Raw genomic sequence first — 18,443 nt, 5'->3', positions numbered from 1 at the left:
TTCATACCAGTTATTAACTATTGACGTGTGCCCCGTCTACACAGTCTCGCATGACCATCCCGCTAGCACTGTCTAAAATTAGTTGAAACTAGATACGAACGGTACCGCGGATGGCAAAATCCCCCGCCTCCCTCTAAAATTTCCACCACCTAGTCTTTGCCATGCGAAATTCCCTTTTGTCCTTGGTGCACGGAGAACAATAGTTACAGTACGACCCTCATTTACATAATAGGTCAGGGTTGCTTTGGTAATTTTCGGTTCCCCCCACCACATGGCACCCCCATTTCCTCCCTCCTCCCGCAAAAACGACTACTCTACAGCACCAGAGCATCTTACATCATGTCATTCATACTTCATCAGTCTTTCTACCCCTTTCCTCTCGAAACCCTAGACTGCTCATCCACTGGCGTACCAGAGCCCATTCACTGCCAGCGTTGTCCACCTCGCCGGATCTGCTTCTGCGGCCGCATCTACCCCTCCCACCTCCCTTAGAAACAAGTAGACTGCTCATCCACCACTGTACCACAGCCCATTCAATGCCGGCCTTGTCCACGGCAATGGATCTGCTTCGCCAGTACTCTCGTCAACCGCAGCGCATCTGCAGCGGCTCCTTCGTACTCCCAACCGGAGACGCTTCATCCACAACCCCGGAGCTGCCCCACCGACGCCCCCGTCAACGGCCTCTGATCCTCTTTGCTAACACCTTCCTCAACCCTACTGGAGCCGCTTCGCCGACACCATCCTCAACCCTACCAGAGTAGCTTCGCCTATACCATTCTCAACCCTACCGGGGCCACTTTGCCAACTCCCAAGTCCACGGCCTTAGATCCGCTTCGTCGCACCCTCGTCCAACCTATCGGAGCAGCTTCTGACGCCCCATCCATGGTCGCAGATCCGCATCGTCGACACCATCCTGAACCCAACAATCGGAGCAGCTTCACCGACGCCCTCGTCCACGGCCTTAGATCCGCTTTGCCCACACCATAATCCACCCTACCAGAGCCGCTCCACAAACACCCTACTCCATAGTTCTAGATCTCCTTACTGGACCCCGACAGCCAGCGCAGCATCATCACCCTTGATGTTTCTAACCTGATTCCCACCGTCTGGCAAGATGCCAAGCACCCGTCGCGGCCTAGGTACTTGTCACCTTTAAACCCGTCCAGCATCACCTGCCCAATGTACTTCAAATGTACTAAAAGGTCGTTGTTACATGTTATGCAGAGGGCAAGAACTACAAGGACGATGTTTGTTCTAGATCCAACAGCTTGGCCAACCAAGATCCTAGACTAAGGCATTGCTATGATCTTGTAAGTGTGTCTCTCTCTCTTGTATTGTTGTCTGCCTGCCAGCGTGCTTTGCTAGGATTTTCGACCAGTAATCCCTTTGTGCAGACAATGATTTCCACTACTGGCTGCTAAATTAGAGATGTAGATGTCATACATGATACTCCCTCCGTTCCTAAATATAAGTCTTTCTAGAGATTCCACTATAGACTACATATAGAGCAAAATGAGTGAACTAGTTTATGCTACACACACAATCGTTAATTGGTGGTTTAAATATGCGCAAGGGATATGCAATGTACTATCATGTAGAGATATCTCAAATTAGTCGTGTTAACTTGCAGATGGGGTGCCGCAGTGAAAAAGTACAAGATTTCTTAGTACAAGATGTATGTGGCAATTTCATGAAACATCGCAAAAAAAAGAGGAGGCAGTGGTGAGCCTATACAGTGTGCTATGGTAGGTCACTCCATTGCAATCATTGTGACATGTTATTTGTATGTTAGTGTTGTTGGCCAGGGTTCTTAGGGACAGTTATTTCGAGCTATCCTAAGAAAATAAGCCCCTTTGAATATAAGCACCGGGTAATCAGCCAACTAGTTCTTTTCATTGTTTGCTTTTTCAGCTTATCTGTGGTATGATCAGTGAAAAGTTTAGATTGCATTATATTTTGTCATTTTGCTGCCCATATGAAAATTAATTTGACTTGCAAACATCACAAATTGAACCCAGTGCAGTAATTAATATGATAGGAAAATAGACCATCAATATTTGTTCAAAATGTAAATACAAAGATACCATCTACTTGGCACAGTCTACTTTGGTAAATGCCTTCCATAGAGAGCCATTGCCTAATTTAAATGAAGAACACATTGTCTAAATTTAAATGAAGAACCATTATTTATCAAATTTTGATGGTCCAAGTGATGGGTTATTATCATATAGTAGCACCACTTCTAAGCATCATATAGCAGCAGCTCATAGCAACTCATCATACAGCAGCAGCAGCTAGCAATTCATCATATACCAGCAAGTAGCAGCAGCAGCTCATAGAAATTCATCATATAGTAGCAGCAGGAGCAGTTCATAGCAATTCATCATATACTAGCAGCAGGAGCAACTCATCATATAGTAGGAGCAACTCATCATATGTAGCAGCAGCTCATAGCAATTCATCATATAGTAGCAGCAGCTCAAAGCAATTCATCATATAGCAGCAGCAGGAGTAGCTCATATCAATGCAACATATAGCAGCAGCAGCTCATAGCAATTCATCGTATAGCGGATCAGAATGAAAATTTAGCAAAAAATGGAGGAGATCCTCACCTTGTTGGATGAGCTCATCCTTCAACAGCACCTCAAGGCCGCGGCTTGGGAGGAGGGGAGGGGGACTGAGGTGCATTCTGCCGGAGTGGGGCATCGGCCGTAGTTGTGCGGCGACCGCCGGAGTAGTGCGTTGGACAGACCATAGGGGAGCAGCTACTGGAGACCCTGAGAGCGAGGGGCAGTGCCAGAGGGAGGAGCAGCTAGGGAGATTGGACCCTACCCGTCATCCATGTAGCCTAGCTGGGCAAAGCATCGTCGAGGAGCAGCCTAGATGGGACCTTTGGCGGCGGCTTGCTGGAGGAACCCTAGCATTGCAAGCAGGGGATCAAGGTAGAGGGAAAGGGGAGAGGAGATCCAAGCGGGCAAGGCAATGAACACTTGCGTGTTTTTTTACTTGAGGGTCAGGTGTGACGCGAGCGTGAACAGTGGCATTTTGAGTGTAATATAGGTAGACAACAGTCATTTCGCTATTCACCTTCCCTTCATTTTTAGTGAGCTTCTACGCAAAGCACCCCCCCCCAAGCGAAATAAGTTAAGCCCAAACCCATAACTCAAAAAAAGAGTTCTTTACATCTTTTATGGCTTATTTTGACAATAAGCTCTGAAAAGGCGGAATAGAACTCGCCCTTAACCTGCAATTCAATTGTGCGTGCAATGATGAACCACTCATGCCTGCTATATGAAGGAAATATGCCCTAGAGGCAATAATAAAGTTTTTATTTTATTTTTCCTTATTCATGATAAAGGTTTATTATTCATGCTAGAATTGTATTGATCGGAAACCTTAATACATGTGTGAATACATAAACAAACATCGTGTCCCGAGTGAGCCTCTACTTGACTAGCTCATTGATCAAAGATGGTTAAGGTTTCCTAACCATAGACATGAGTTGTCATTTGATAATGGGATCACATCATTAGGAGAATGATGTGATGGACAAGACCCATCCGTTAGCTTAGCATATCAATCGTTCAGTTTATTGTTACTGCTTTCTTCATGTCAAATACATATTCCTTCGACTATGAGATTATGCAACTCTTGGATACCAAGGAATGCCTTGTGTGCTATCAAACGTCACAACCTAACTGGGTGATTATAAAGATGCTCTACAGGTATCTCCAAAGGTGTTTGTTGAGTTGGCATAGATCGAGATTAGGATTTGTCACTCCGAGTATCGGAGAGGTATCTCTGGGCGCTCTCGGTAATACACATCATAAGCTTGCAAGCAAACGACTAAGGAGTTAGTCATGAGGTGATGTATTACAGAATGAGTAAAGAGACTTGCTGGTAACGAGATTGAACTAGGTATGAAGATACCGACGATCGAATCTCGGGCAACTAACATACCAATGGGCAAAGGGAATTACGTATGTTGTCATAACGGTTCGACGGATAAAGATCTTTGTAGAATATGTAGGAGCCAATATGGGCATCTAGGTTCCGCTATTGGTTATTGACCGGAGAGGTGTCTCGGTCATGTCTACATAGTTCTCGAACCCGTAGGTTCCGCACGCTTAACGTTCGTTGACGATATAGTATTATATGAGTTATGTGATTTGGTGACCGAATGTTGTTTGGAGTCCCAGATGAGATCACGGACATGACGAGGAGTCTCGAAATAGTTGAGAGGTAAAGATTGATATATAGGACAATACTATTTGGTCTCCGGAATGGTTTCGGTATGCACCAGAAAGTTATCGGAATACCTGAAGGGGTTCCGGAGGCACCGGGAGAGTATTGGGCCTTAGTGGGCCAAGTGGAAGTGAACACAACAGCCCACATAGGCTGCTGCGCCCCCTTTAGGGCAACCACACCTAATACATGGTAAAGGGGGGCGCCAACCCCTCTTACCATATCCCGGAGAAGGGAGGAAGGAAAGAAGGGGGCGCCTCTCCCCTTTCCTTTGCCCTTGTGCCATTATTTGGCAGGGGCGCACCAGGAGGAGCCCTAGGGCTGCTGCCAGACCTGTTGGGGCGCCCTAGGGGTTGCCTCCTCCCCTCCCACACCTATATATATGTGGGGAGGGGTGCCACACAATACACAGCTTATTCCACGTCGTGTGTCGGCACCCCTCCGCCTCTAGTTTACTCCTCCGTGTTAGATCATCGCAGTTCTTAGGCGAAGCCCTGCGGGATTACTTCACCACCACTGTCACCATGCCGTTATGCTGACGGAACTCATCTACTACCTCGCCCTGTTTGCTGGATCAAGATGGCAAGGACGACACCGAGCTGAACGTGTGCAGAAGTAGGAGGTGTCGTGCGTTCGATACTTGATCGGTTGGAGCACGAAGAAGTTCGACTACATCAACCGCATTGTGAAACACTTCCACTTACGGTCTACGAGGGTACCTAGACACACTCTCCCCCTCATTGCTATGCATCTCCATGGATAGATCATTGCGTGTGCGTAGGAATTTTTTTGTTTTCCATGCAACATTTCCCAACAGTGGCATCATGAGCCAGGTCTATGCGTAGATGATATGCATGAGTAGAACACAAAGAGTTTTGGGTGGTGATAGTCATACCACTTACCACCAATGTCTTATTTTAATTCGGCAATATTGTAGGATGAAGTGGCCCGGGCCAACCTTACATGTCCACGCACATGAGACTGGTTCCACCGATAGACATGCAACTAGTTTTACATAAAGGTGGATGGCGGGTGTCTGATTCTCCTACTTTAGTTGAATCGAGTTTGACTGTGACCGGTCATTGAAGAAGGTTAAAACAGCAAACTTGACGAAACACCGTTGTGGTTTGATGCATAGGTAAGAACGGTTCTTGCTAGAAGCCTGTAGCGGCCACGTAAAATTTGCAACAAAAAAGTATAGGATGTCTAACTTGTTTTTGCAGGGCATGTTGTGATGTGACATGTGTTGGGGAACGTAGTAATTTCAAAAAAATTCCTACGCACACGCAGGATCATGGTAATGCATAGCAACTAGAGGGGAGAGTGTTGTCTACGTACCCTCGTAGACCGTTCGCAGAAGCGTTATATCAACGCGGTTGATGTAGTCGTACATCTTCACGATCCGATCCAAGTACCGAAAGCACGGCACCTCTGAGTTCTGCACACATTCGGCTCGGTGACGTCCTCGCCTTCTCAATCCAACAAGAGGGGCGAAGTAGTAGCTGAGTTCCGGCAGCACGACGGCATGGTGACCGTGTTGGTGAAGAACAATCTTCGCAGGGCTTCGCCTAAGCACTACGAAAACTATGACGAAGGATAAACTAGAGGGGACGGGGTTGCCGGCACATGGCTTGGTGTTTCTTGATGTGTCTTGGGTGCTAGCCCTACCCCTCTATTTATATGTTGAGCCTTGGGGTCGAAACTTGGAGTAAAAGCCTCCACAAGGTCGGTTTCAGCCGAAAGGCAAGAGTCCTTCTCGGACTCCAAGGCCAGACGCCAGGGTTCCCGGCGTCTGGACCCAGACGCCAGGGACCCTGGTGTCTGGCCCCTGTACTCCGCAAAACTTCCTTTTGCGCTTTCCGAAAACCTTGTGGGCTTTCCCCTTTGGCCCAAATAAGGTGTTCTCGTACCCAAACATTTCGGGAAACATCCGGAACCCCTTCCGGTGAATTCCGGAACCCTTCCGGAGTCCAAACACTATTATCCCATATATCAATCTTTATCTCCGGACCATTCCGGAGTTCCTCGTCATGTCCGTGATCTCATCCCGGACTCCGAACAACATTCGGTCACCAACATACATAACTCATATAGTACTATATCATCAATGAATGTTAAGCGCGCGGACCCTACGGGTTCGAGAACTATGTAGACATGACCAAGACACCTCTCTGGTCAATAACCAATAGCGGGACCTGGATGCCCATATTGGCTCCTACATATTCTACGAAGATCTTTATCAGTCAGACCGCATAACAACATACATTGTTCCCTTTGTCATCGGTATGTTACTTGCCCGAGATTCGATCTTCGGTATCTCAATACCTAGTTCAATCTCGTTACCGGCAAGTCTCTTTACTTGTTCTGTAATACATCATCCTGCAACTAAATCATTAGTTACAATGCTTGCAAGGCTTATAGTGATGTGCATTACCGAGTGGGCCTAGTGATACCTCTCCGACAATCGGAGTGACAAATCCTATTCTTGAAATACGCCAACCCAACAAGTACCTTTGGAGACACCTGTAGAGCACCTTTATAATCACCCAGTTACGTTGTGACATTTGGTGGCGCACAAAGTGTTCCTCTGGTAAACGGGAGTTGCGTAATCTCATAGTCATAGGAACATGTATGAGTCATGAAGAAAGCAACAGCAACAAACTAAACGATCAAGTGCTAAGCTATCGGAATGGGTCAAGTCAATCACATCATTCTCCTAATGATGTGATCCCATTAATCAAATGACAACTCATGCCTATGGTTAGGAAACTTAACCATCTTTGATCAACGAGCTAGTCAAGTAGAGGCATACTAGTGACACTCTGTTTGTCTATGTATTCACACATGTATTATGTTTCCGGTTAATACAATTCTAGCATGAATAATAAACATTTATCATGATATAAGGAAATAAATAATAACTTTATTATTGCCTCTAGGGCATATTTCCTTGTGTCTGCCACTTGCACTAGAGTCAATAATCTATATTACATAGTAATGATTCTAACACCCATGGAGCCTTGGTGTTGATCATGTTTTGCTCGTGGAAGAGGCTTAGTCAACGAGTCTACAACATTCAGATCCGTATGTATCTTGAAAATTTCTATGTCTCCCACGTGGACTAGATCCCGGATGGAATTGAAGCGTCTCTTGATGTTCTTGGTTCTCTTGTGAAATCTGGATTCCTTCGCCAAGGCAATTGCACCAGTATTGTCACAAAAGATTTTCATTGGACCCGATGCACTAGGTATGACACCTAGATCGGATATGAACTCCTTCATCCAGACTCCTTCATTTGCTGCTTCCGAAGCAGCCATGTACTCCGCTTCACACATAGATCCCACCACAACGCTTTGTTTAGAACTGCACCAACTGACAGCAGCATCGTTCAATATAAATACGTATCCGGTTTACGATTTAGAATCGTCCGGATCAGTGTCAAAGCTTGCATCGACGTAACCATTTACAACTAGCTCTTTGTCACCTCCATAAACGAGAAACATATCCTTAGTCCTTTTCAGGTATTTCAGGATGTTCTTGACCGCTGTCCAGTGATCCACTCCTGGATTACTTTGGGACCTCCCTGCTAAACTTATAGAAAGGCACACATCAGGTCTGGTACACAGCATTGCATACATGATAGAGCCTATGGCTGAAGCATAGGGAACATCTTTCATCTTCTCTCTATCTTCTGTAGTGGTCGGGCATTGAGTCTTACTCAACTTCTGTAACGCCCTCGATGCGGCTATATCTCCCACGTGTCGAAGCACGACTTAGAGGCATAACCGCATTGAAAGCAATGTCGCAAGTGAGGTAATCTTCACACAACCCATGTAATACAATAGGGGAAAAAGATACATAGTTGGCTTACACTCGCCACTTCACACAATTACATGAATAAAACATTACATCATCCAGATACAATCAAGGTCCGACTACGGAACCAAAATAAAAGAATAAACCCAAATGCGACAAGGTCCCCGATCGACCCCAACTGGGCTCCACTACTGATCAACTAGAACGAAACAACACAAAGGACAAGATCTTCATCGAGCTCCTCCTGAGCTTGGTTGCGTCATCTGCACAGACTCATCGGCACCTGCAAGCTGGTTTGGAAGTATCTGTGAGCCACAGGGACTCAGCAGTCTCGCACCCTCGCAATCAAGACTATTTAAGCTTATGGGTAAGGTAAAAGGTATGAGGTGGAGCTGCAGCAAGCGACTAGCATATATGGTGGCTAACACACGCAAATGAGAGCGAGAAGAGAAGGCAAAGCACGGTCGATAAAAGTATGATCAAGAAGTGATCCTAAAGCAACCTACGTCAAGCATAACTCCAACACCGTGTTCACTTCCCGGACTCCGCCGGAAAGAGACCATCACGGTTACCCACGCGGTTGATGCATTTTAATTAAGGTCAACTTCAGGTTTTCTACAACTGAACATTAACAAATTCCCATCTGCCCATAACCACGGGCATGGCTTTCAAAAGTTCAAATCCCTGCAGGGAGTCCCAACTTAGCCCATGACAAGCTCTCACGATCAACGAAGGAATAGACCTCCTCCCGAGACGTTCCGATCAGACTCGGTATCCTGGTACAACAAGACATTTCGACAGGGTAAAACAAATCCAGCAACACCGCCCGAATGTGCCGACAAATCCTGATAGGAGCTGCACATATCTCTTTCTCAGGGCACACTCAGATGAGACTAGCTATGAGTAAAACCAACCCTCAAGTTTCCCCGAGGTGGCCCCGCAAGCAGCTCAGTTCGGACCAACACTCAGAGGAGCACTGGCCTGGGGGGGTTAGAATAAAGATGACCCTTGAGTCTGCAGAACCCAAGGGAAGGTGGTAGGTTGTTAGTGCAAATGGTAAAACCAATGTTGGGCATCTCTGGAGGAGTTTTATTCAAGGCGAACTGTCAAGGGGTTCCCATTATTACCCAACCGCGTAAGGAACGCAAAATCCGGGAACATAACACCGATATGACGGAAACTAGGGCGGCAAGAGCGGAACAAAACACCAGGCATAAGGCCGAGCCTTCCACCCTTTACCAAGTATATAGATGCATTAATTAAACAAGATATATTGTGATATCCCGACAAGTAAACATGTTCCAACAAGGAACAGCATCTCCATGTTCCAACAAGGAACAAACTTCAATCTTCACCTGCAACTAAAAACGCTATAAGAGGGGCTGAGCAAAGCGGTAACATAGCCAAACAACGGTTTGCTAGGACAAGGTGGGTTAGAGGCTTGGTTCACAATATGGGAGGCATGATAAGCAAGTGGTAGGCATCGTAGCATAGGCATAGCAAAAGAGCGAGCATCTAGCAAAGCAAAGATAGTAGTGATTTCGAGGGTATGATCATCTTGCCTGAAATCCCGCAAGGAAGAAGAACGAGTCCATGAAGAAGATAAACGGACGTAGACGAACGGATCCTCACAAACGCAACGTTATCGGAACCAACCCGAAGAAGCAAAACCAGAAAGAAAGCAAACAATATAGTAAAAGAACCATCACATAATCATGGCACGATGCACAATCAAGTATGATGCATGTCCGGTTTAAATACGCATGGCATGGCAAAGTGCACAAACAACACTATAAGTTAAGTGGAGCTCAATATGCAACGAGTTGCATATTGACGAAAAACCACATGACTTATTTAGTTCTCTCTCGTTTATGTACCCAACAAGATTAAATGTTGTTAGCATGGCAAGAGGTGAAGCAAATGAAAACCACCTATCTAGTCAAGGTTAAATGAGGCCGGAAGCAACGAACAACAATTCCGGAAACTCCTCATGAGCATATTATAGATTTGGTACTGTTCTGCCCTAAACACAATTTTAGAGTTGATTAACATGCAAATAAAGGTCACCATGTTAAACTAGGCATTTTTCTACCCCATTTACCTATAAAGTTTGATAGATTTGGAGCTACGGTTGAATAGTTATGAATTAAATCATTTTAACATGGCATAGGAGTAAATTTAATCAAACATCATTTTAAACATTTTAAACATAGATGGAAATGACATATTATGAAACTACACAAAATTCTAAGCAACTTTCATATATAAAACATTTTAATACGATGCACCATTTGTGAGTTATTAAATGAATGAAGTGCAAGGGTTTTTTTTTCTGTAAATCTGGTTAACTCTGGATAAATGGACAAATCGTAGAACGGGAAAAAAACATGCCATGGGCCGAAACTAGCAGGCCCAGAAGTGCATAGGGGAGGCGCTGGAGGGGCTGCTCACATCGGGCCAACAGGCCGAAGGGGGAGCAGGGTGGTGGGCCGGCGGGTCTGGGCCGCGGAGACGCAGCCCATGCGGACACGGTCAACGGTGACGGGCGAGCTCCTCCTACTCGAAGCAGAGGCGGGAACATGCGTGGCGGCGGCGGTGGTCCGGCGAGGACGTAGACGGGGCAAGGCGGGGAAGGCCGGGAACGAGCAGATCGGCGCGTGGGGAGCTCGGATCCGGCACCGGACGCGGTCAACGGTGACGGGCGTGGCCGAGGAGGCCGGCGACAAGCTCGGCGGTGGCTCCTGCAAAAATGGCGGCAGCGCATGGCTTAGAGTAGAGGAAGAGCAAGGGAGAAAGGAGATGGGGAAGGAGCAGGGCGGCGTGAACGGCCTGCTGGTGCTCGTCGGCGGCGTCTCAGGTGGCCGGCGAAGCGAGGTAAATCGAGACGGCGGTGGGGCTCTGGATCGAGGGGCTCCTCCCCTCGAACCAGATCGGGAGCGAGGAAGCAGGAGGCGCTCAGGCCCTGGATGGGCTCGGGCGGGCCCCGCACGGGCCTGAGCGGGCCGCGGTGGATGGGGGCACTGGAGGGGTGACGTGGCGCATCATGGATGGCCAGGAGCGGCGGCGCTGGCGGCTTCTACCCTCAGGGACGGCGCCAAGTGGCGGAGATGGGGCGGCCGGTGCTGAAAACGAGGTGGGAGGTGGCGGTTGAGGGTAGGGGGAGGCTAGGTTGCCTGAAATGGACAAGGGGGTATCCATATATAGCAAAAGAGCTAGGGTTAGGGGATTCAGGGGGGTTTTCGGACCCTCCGATCGCAATCTGACGGTCCGAAACGGAGGGGTGGGGGTTTAGGTGGGCTGCAAGTGGGTTGTGAAAAGAGGTTGGCTGAGATGAGAGGAGAGGAGTGCAGCCCCGCAACTGTTTCCGGAGTCCGAAAACGTCCAACGTTTTGACCGACTATAATGCCGCTCTAGTTATCCGTTGGGGCGTCAAACGGACTCCGAACGCGATGAAACTTGGCAGGCGGTCTACTAATAACAAAACAACACCGCACGCCAACTTTCATCCCATTCCGAGAACATTTTCCGGCCACTTATAAAATACTATTTCGGACATGCCGCGGGCGCGTGCAAGTGTGTCTAGGCTCAGAACGGACAACGGAGAGAACGAGGATGCCGGGACGGATGCAAGTTTTGGAAACATGATGATGCAATGCACATGATGACATGACAAGATGGAACACACAAGCGAATGACAAGGCAACAACAACGAATAACTGGAGGACACCTGGCACATCGGTCTCGGGGAGTTACAACACTCCACCACTACGAGAGGATCTCGTCCTGAGATCTAGAATGGCACCGGAGGGAAAACGGAAGAGAAAAAGAAGAGGTAAAACTAAGTTGCTTCTTTGACAAACGAGTGAGACCAAAGAACCTTGGAATGATTAAACCATATAAAGAAAGAATGCAACAAAGAAGAACCAAGTTGAAAGCACTCCGGTAGGGAAGAGTAAGAAGGAAGAACAAATTCGGACAGCACTTCGGTTGAAAAGAGATGAAATACTTGATAAGGCGAAAATAACTTGAACAAAGGGGCACGATACTCCGGTTGAAACAAGATAGGGAAGGAATAAGAATGATATAATTTGGACAGCACTCCGCCTGTAAATGGAAGGAATAGAACTTGACAAGATGAGAGGATACTTGAAAAGAGGACACAACACTCCGATTAAATGGATAGGCATGAAAAGAACATGATCCTGACAAAACAAGATGGGTTGAAGAGAGCAACATCACAATGCCTCCGGAACAAAAGTAAGAATGGAATGAAGTGAATGAAGGGAAACAAGGTCTTGAGGGGGCATGCTTACAACAAAAGCTAGAACGGAGTTGTTGGAAAACCAACAACGAAAATAATAAGCTTGATATGGTCTTATGGAATACATCTCAAATTATGAGGTGACAACCTGCCACTCGCGGGAAAAAGAATTGGATTGATATGAACGAGGAGACGAGAAACTTATTTCACCGGGAGGATAAATGAAGAACTTGGGACATTTATAAGCACCCTAGATAGCAACAGTCCTTAGGGATGGCTTTAGGTGAAATATAACCCAAGATAATTTCAATGACGAGATTGATGGATTTACAATATCTCATTCTTAATAGTATGTGAATCATGAAACATGAATTCAAATTATCAAGGATGACATAATACCACCTCGAATGATACGGTTGAAAGAATTGCACTCCAGATTGCAAGATGAAGAATGTTTGAGCTCATTGGAAACGAATCTCGATGAAAAACTTCGAGAAGGAATTAAATCCTTGATGAACCATCATGTAGAACCTCCATGAAGAACTCCGGTACAAAAGGATAGCGAAAAGAAAGAGAAGTTGGAAACACAAGGTGAAAACCTTGTAATGATTTAGATGGATCTCCGTGATGATATAATTGAGAGAACTTGGAACTCCGGGAAAGAAAGATGCGCACTGGAAACCAAGAATAAGTATGATGAACCACTCCGGAAAACAGGAATTAATCACTTGGATGGAACAAGAATAAGAATTATGTTATGCGTATCCTTCGACAATTTAATTGATGACAGGTAACGGATTTGGCATACTACTTATCCTCGTAAAAAGATTAAGAGAGATATAGCGCAAACTTGAAGAGGCCTTCAATGATCCACCGGTAGGATTCGAAAGAACGAAAGAATTGATATGATAACGAAGGAAGAAGAATCTTGATCAAACCACCGTAAGAATTGAAAATGAACAAAGAGAAGATAAAGAAACACCGGGAAGAATTATAGAATGAACGAAGATGCTTGAGAGGACTTAGATACATGAGAACAAAGAGATCACGAGCCGATTAAAGATCACTTGAACGAACCACCGGAATGGTTGAAACAACGAATAAATTAATATGATAAGAAAGAAGAAGAAATCTTGAACGAACCACCGTAAGAATTGAAAATGAACGAATAAAAGATAACGATTCACCGGGAAGAATTAGCAAATGAATGAAGATGCTTGAGAGAATCTAGATACATGAGAACGAAGGGATCATGAACTGATTAGAGATCACTTGAGCGAAGCACCGGTAAGATTTGGAGAACCATAGCTGAAAGCTGAGAATGAATAAATTCTGAGATGATGGGCTCTGGAGAAACAAACTGAAAAGAATCTTGAATTACTCCGGATAGGTGAAAAGAATTCTCACAATCGAAATCAATTATGAGAGGAAGGCAACAAGCTAGAATCACGAATCTTCACGAGAACGGATATGATTGAAGAGAAAATTATTCCTTGGTCCTTAAATGTTGAGAATGATGACGAGAAACACCACCAAGAATTATTTAGACACTCCGAAAGAATCAAAACGAAGAGGTTGAGCCAACGATGAAAAGAATTCGACAGATCTTGGAGAAAAGCATTTGATTGATGATAACTCATTCTTACGTCAAACTTGGAAAAGAATTTAGGATAGCTCCGGGAAAATAAGAAGAGTCAGGTAAGATCCTAGAAAAAGACCTGTGGGTTAGGGCCCACTCAAAAGAAACACTGTTGAATGATTTGAAAGAGAGGTTGCACCGGTTGAATTAAATGACTTGAATGAGATAACAACCTCGAAAGATCTTGAATGAATGCAGAGTGGAAAACACGAATCTTCCGAGATATCTTCAGCACTCCCGAACTAATGAATAGCGAGAAGTGAATGATTATGAGGTGCACCGGCATGAGAAGGTATTAGAAAGGAGAAAAAAGGTTGTGATCAACAACAAAACTTGAATTGAATCCACAGGAGAAGAAAAGAATGGAGAAAGAAGAACAAGTAGAGCATCTTCATGAGAAACACCGGGTAAAAACATGAAGGAAAAAGAATGGAGAGACTTCCATCAATAAAATGGATACTTGAATAAGAAATCTGGTTCGTTGAAGAAAAAGGGTGGGAGGGAGGGAAAACAAAGGCAATTTGGGATGAATGAAATGAACACCGTTGAGAGGACTTGAGTTGATCTTGCGGATGTTGACAAAGATTGGATCCACTTGAAGAGAACCACGCCGGTAGAACAAGATTGACATGACAATCTCGATGATCGAGAAGGATTGCATTCACGTAGGAGTATGAGAACACCGCTTAGGAACAGGTATGGAATCAACATTTGACTTCGAAGCAACTCGAATACCACAACTCAAAACAAAACAGAGGATTGGCTTGCAGAATAAGCCGGAACAAACATATGATAGAGATTTCGTCCGAAGTTTTTGTGGTGGGGCCTATACGGGCTCGAGCGTACAGCACCATCATGTACAAGGCAGTGCACATGACATACGAAGCGTCCCCTAGTAGGCATAGCCAAGGACTCTTTAAGACACAACGAGACCACTGTAAAATCGACCGTGGATAGGCAGACCACTAGACGTCGAACCCCAATTTCATATCATACATCTGACGGAAAGATATCCTAAGAGGTACTTGAATTCCCACTTATAAACTCCCGAAATTTTCCGGTTATGCAATCAGGTGTTGGGGATATAGGGGAAGCATAATATCTCACCCAAAACTAGCAAATCCTACATCCAGCTGTATCCATCCTTCAACACATAAACAAGAAACCTTCAGAAATCATCTACCTCAACCTTCGAAAAGCATCCGTTATACAAGTTATGGTGATACTCCTGAACCCCCGCCCCAGTACTGGGTGGCGTCGAGGTTATCTCACCAACGAACTGCAGAAAAGAGATTTTCGATGTCGGCGTACTAAACTTACTAAACTCAGGTATTCCAAAACTGCAACGATAAAATTATGACGACAACACCTCAGAGCTCAACTCCCCGGGACACTTCCACAAAACCCCTGACAGGAGGCACCAAGACAATGTTCTCATCATAAAACCATCGAAACGATTCCAAGATACCCGCGTGATCCTAAATTTTTTTAGTGAAATTTGAGAAGAGAAGAGTCAAAACTCTACGTCAGGATGCCTTACCAGAGCGATGAGGAGACTGGGAAGTAAAAAGAATTCCTAAACTCTCCGATATATAATTCCTAAATGACTCAAAACATTTTTCTAGACACAACTCGGCCGCTAAAAACGATCAAGCAATGGGGCTCCTAAGGTCGGGGAAGGCTCTGATTACCAACTTGTAACGCCCTCGATGCGGCTATATCTCCCACGTGTCGAAGCACGACTTAGAGGCATAACCGCATTGAAAGCAATGTCGCAAGTGAGGTAATCTTCACACAACCCATGTAATACAATAGGGGAAAAAGATGCATAGTTGGCTTACACTCGCCACTTCACACAATTACGTGAATAAAATATTACATCATCCAGATACAATAAAGGTCCGACTACGGAACCAAAATGAAAGAATAACCCCAAATGCGACAAGGTCCCCGATCGACCCCAACTGGGCTCCACTACTGATCAACTAGAACGAAACAACACAAAGGACAAGATCTTCATCGAGCTCCTCCTGAGCTTGGTTGCGTCGTCTGCACGGACTCATCGGCACCTGCAAGCTGGTTTGGAAGTATCTGTGAGCCACAGGGACTCAGCAGTCTCGCACCCTCGCGATCAAGACTATTTAAGCTTATGGGTAAGGTAAAAGGTATGAGGTGGAGCTGCAGCAAGCGACTAGCATATATGGTGGCTAACATACGCAAATGAGAGCGAGAAGAGAAGGCAAAGCACGGTCGATAAAAGTATGATCAAGAAGTGATCCTAAAGCAACCTACGTCAAGCATAACTCCAACACCGTGTTCACTTCCCGGACTCCGCCGAAAAGAGACCATCACGGTTACACACGCGGTTGATGCATTTTAATTAAGGTCAACTTCAGGTTTTCTACAACCGTACATTAACAAATTCCCATTTGCCCATAACCATGGGCACGGCTTTCGAAAGTTCAAATCCCTGCAGGGGAGTCCCAACTTAGCCCATGACAAGCTCTCACGGTCAACGAAGGAATAGACCTCCTCCCGAGACATTCTGATCAGACTCGGTATCCCGGTACAACAAGACATTTCGACAGGGTAAAACAAATCCATCAACACCGCCTGAATGTGCCGACAAATCCCGATAGGAGCTGCACATATCTCTTTCTCAGGGCACACTCAGATGAGACTAGCTACGAGTAAAACCAACCCTCAAGTTTCCCCGAGGTGGCCCCGCAGGCAGCTCAGTTCGGACCAACACTCAGAGGAGCACTGGCCCGGGGGAGTTAGAATAAAGACGACCCTTGAGTCTACAGAACCCAAGGGAAGGTGGTAGGTTGTTAGTGCAAATGGTAAAACCAATGTTGGGCATTACTGGAGGAGTTTTATTCGAGGCGAACTGTCAAGGGGTTCCCATTATTACCCAACCGCGTAAGGAACGCAAAATCCGGGAACATAACACCGATATGACGGAAACTAGGGCGGCAAGAGTGGAACAAAACACCAGGCATAAGGCCGAGCCTTCCACCCTTTACCAAGTATATAGATGCATTAATTAAACACCAGGCATAAGGCCGAGCCTTCCACCCAACAAGTAAACATGTTCCAACAAGGAACAACATCTCCATGTTCCAACAAGGAACAAACTTCAATCTTACCTGCAACTAACGACGCTATAAGAGGGGCTGAGCAAAGCGGTACCATAGCCAAACAATGGTTTGCTAGGACAAGGTGGGTTAGAGGCTTGGTTCACAATATGGGAGGCATGATAAGCAAGTGGTAGGCATCGCAGCATAGGCATAGCAAAAGAGCGAGCATCTAGCAAAGCAAATATAGTAGTGATTTCGAGGGTATGATCATCTTGCCTGAAATCCCGCAAGGAAGAAGAACGAGTCCATGAAGAAGATAAACGGACGTAGACGAACGGATCCTCACAAACGCAACGTTATCGGAACCAACCCGAAGAAGCAACACCGGAAAGAAAGCAAACAATATAGTAAAACAACCATCACATAATCATTGCACGATGCACAATCAAGTATGATGCATCTCCGGTTTAAATATGCATGGCATGGCAAAGTGCACAAACAACACTACAGTTAAGTGGAGCTCAATATGCAACGAGTTGCATATTGACGAAAAACCACATGACTTATTTAGTTCTCTCTCGTTTATGTACCCAACAAGATTAAATGTTGTTAGCATGGCAAGTGGGTTGTGAAAAGAGGTTGGGATGAGATGAGAGGAGAGGAGTGCAGCCCGGCAACTGTTTCCAGAGACCGAAAACGTCCGACGTTTTGACCGACTATAATGCCGCTATAGTTATCCTTTGGGGTGTCAAACGGACTCCGAACGCGATGAAACTTGGCAGGCGGTCTACTAATAACAAAACAACACCACACGCCAACTTTCATCCCATTCCGAGAACATTTTCCGGCCACTTATAAAATACTATTTCGGACATGCCGCGGGCACGTGCAAGTGTGTCTGGGCTCAGAACGGACAACGGAGAGAACGAGGAGGCTGGGACGGATGCAAGTTTTGGAAACATGAAGATGCAATGCACATGATGACATGACAAGATGGAACATGCAAGCGAATGACAAGGCAACAACAACGAATAACTGGAGGACACCTGGCACATCAGTCTCGGGGCGTTACAACTTCACACCTTGTAACACAAGCAAGAACCCTTTCTTTGCTTGATCCATTTTGAACTTCTTCAAAACTTTGTCAAGGTATGTGCTTTGTGAAAGTCCAATTAAGCGTCTTGATCTATCTCTATAGATCTTGATGCCTAGTATATAAGCAGCTTCACCGAGGTCTTTCATTGAAAAACTCTTATTCAAGTATCCCTTTATGCTATCCAGAAATTCTATATCATTTCCAATCAACAATATGTCATCCACATATAATATCAGAAATGGTACAGAGCTCCCACTCACTTTCTTGTAAATACAGGCTTCTCCAAAAGTCTGTACAAAACCAAAT

At 45.6% G+C, this 18,443-nt stretch overlaps 1 protein-coding gene across 1 annotated transcript in view; it reads right to left on the bottom strand.

Annotated features, from left to right (window-relative positions):
• Positions 1 to 11,225: 11,225 nt before the first annotated feature.
• The window catches only part of LOC125507017 (CCR4-NOT transcription complex subunit 10-like), a 14,599-nt gene continuing 7,381 nt past the window's right edge, over positions 11,226 to 18,443 (bottom strand). The window contains exon 7 of the mRNA XM_048671718.1: positions 11,226 to 11,234. Coding sequence (XP_048527675.1) covers positions 11,226 to 11,234 — 9 coding nt within the window. The remainder of the gene's footprint in view (positions 11,235 to 18,443) is intronic.

The sequence above is a fragment of the Triticum urartu genome, chromosome 5 (genome assembly GCF_003073215.2).
Source record: "Triticum urartu cultivar G1812 chromosome 5, Tu2.1, whole genome shotgun sequence".
NCBI classification, from domain to species: Eukaryota; Viridiplantae; Streptophyta; class Magnoliopsida; order Poales; family Poaceae; genus Triticum; species Triticum urartu.
This window is presented reverse-complemented; position numbering and strand designations above follow the sequence as displayed.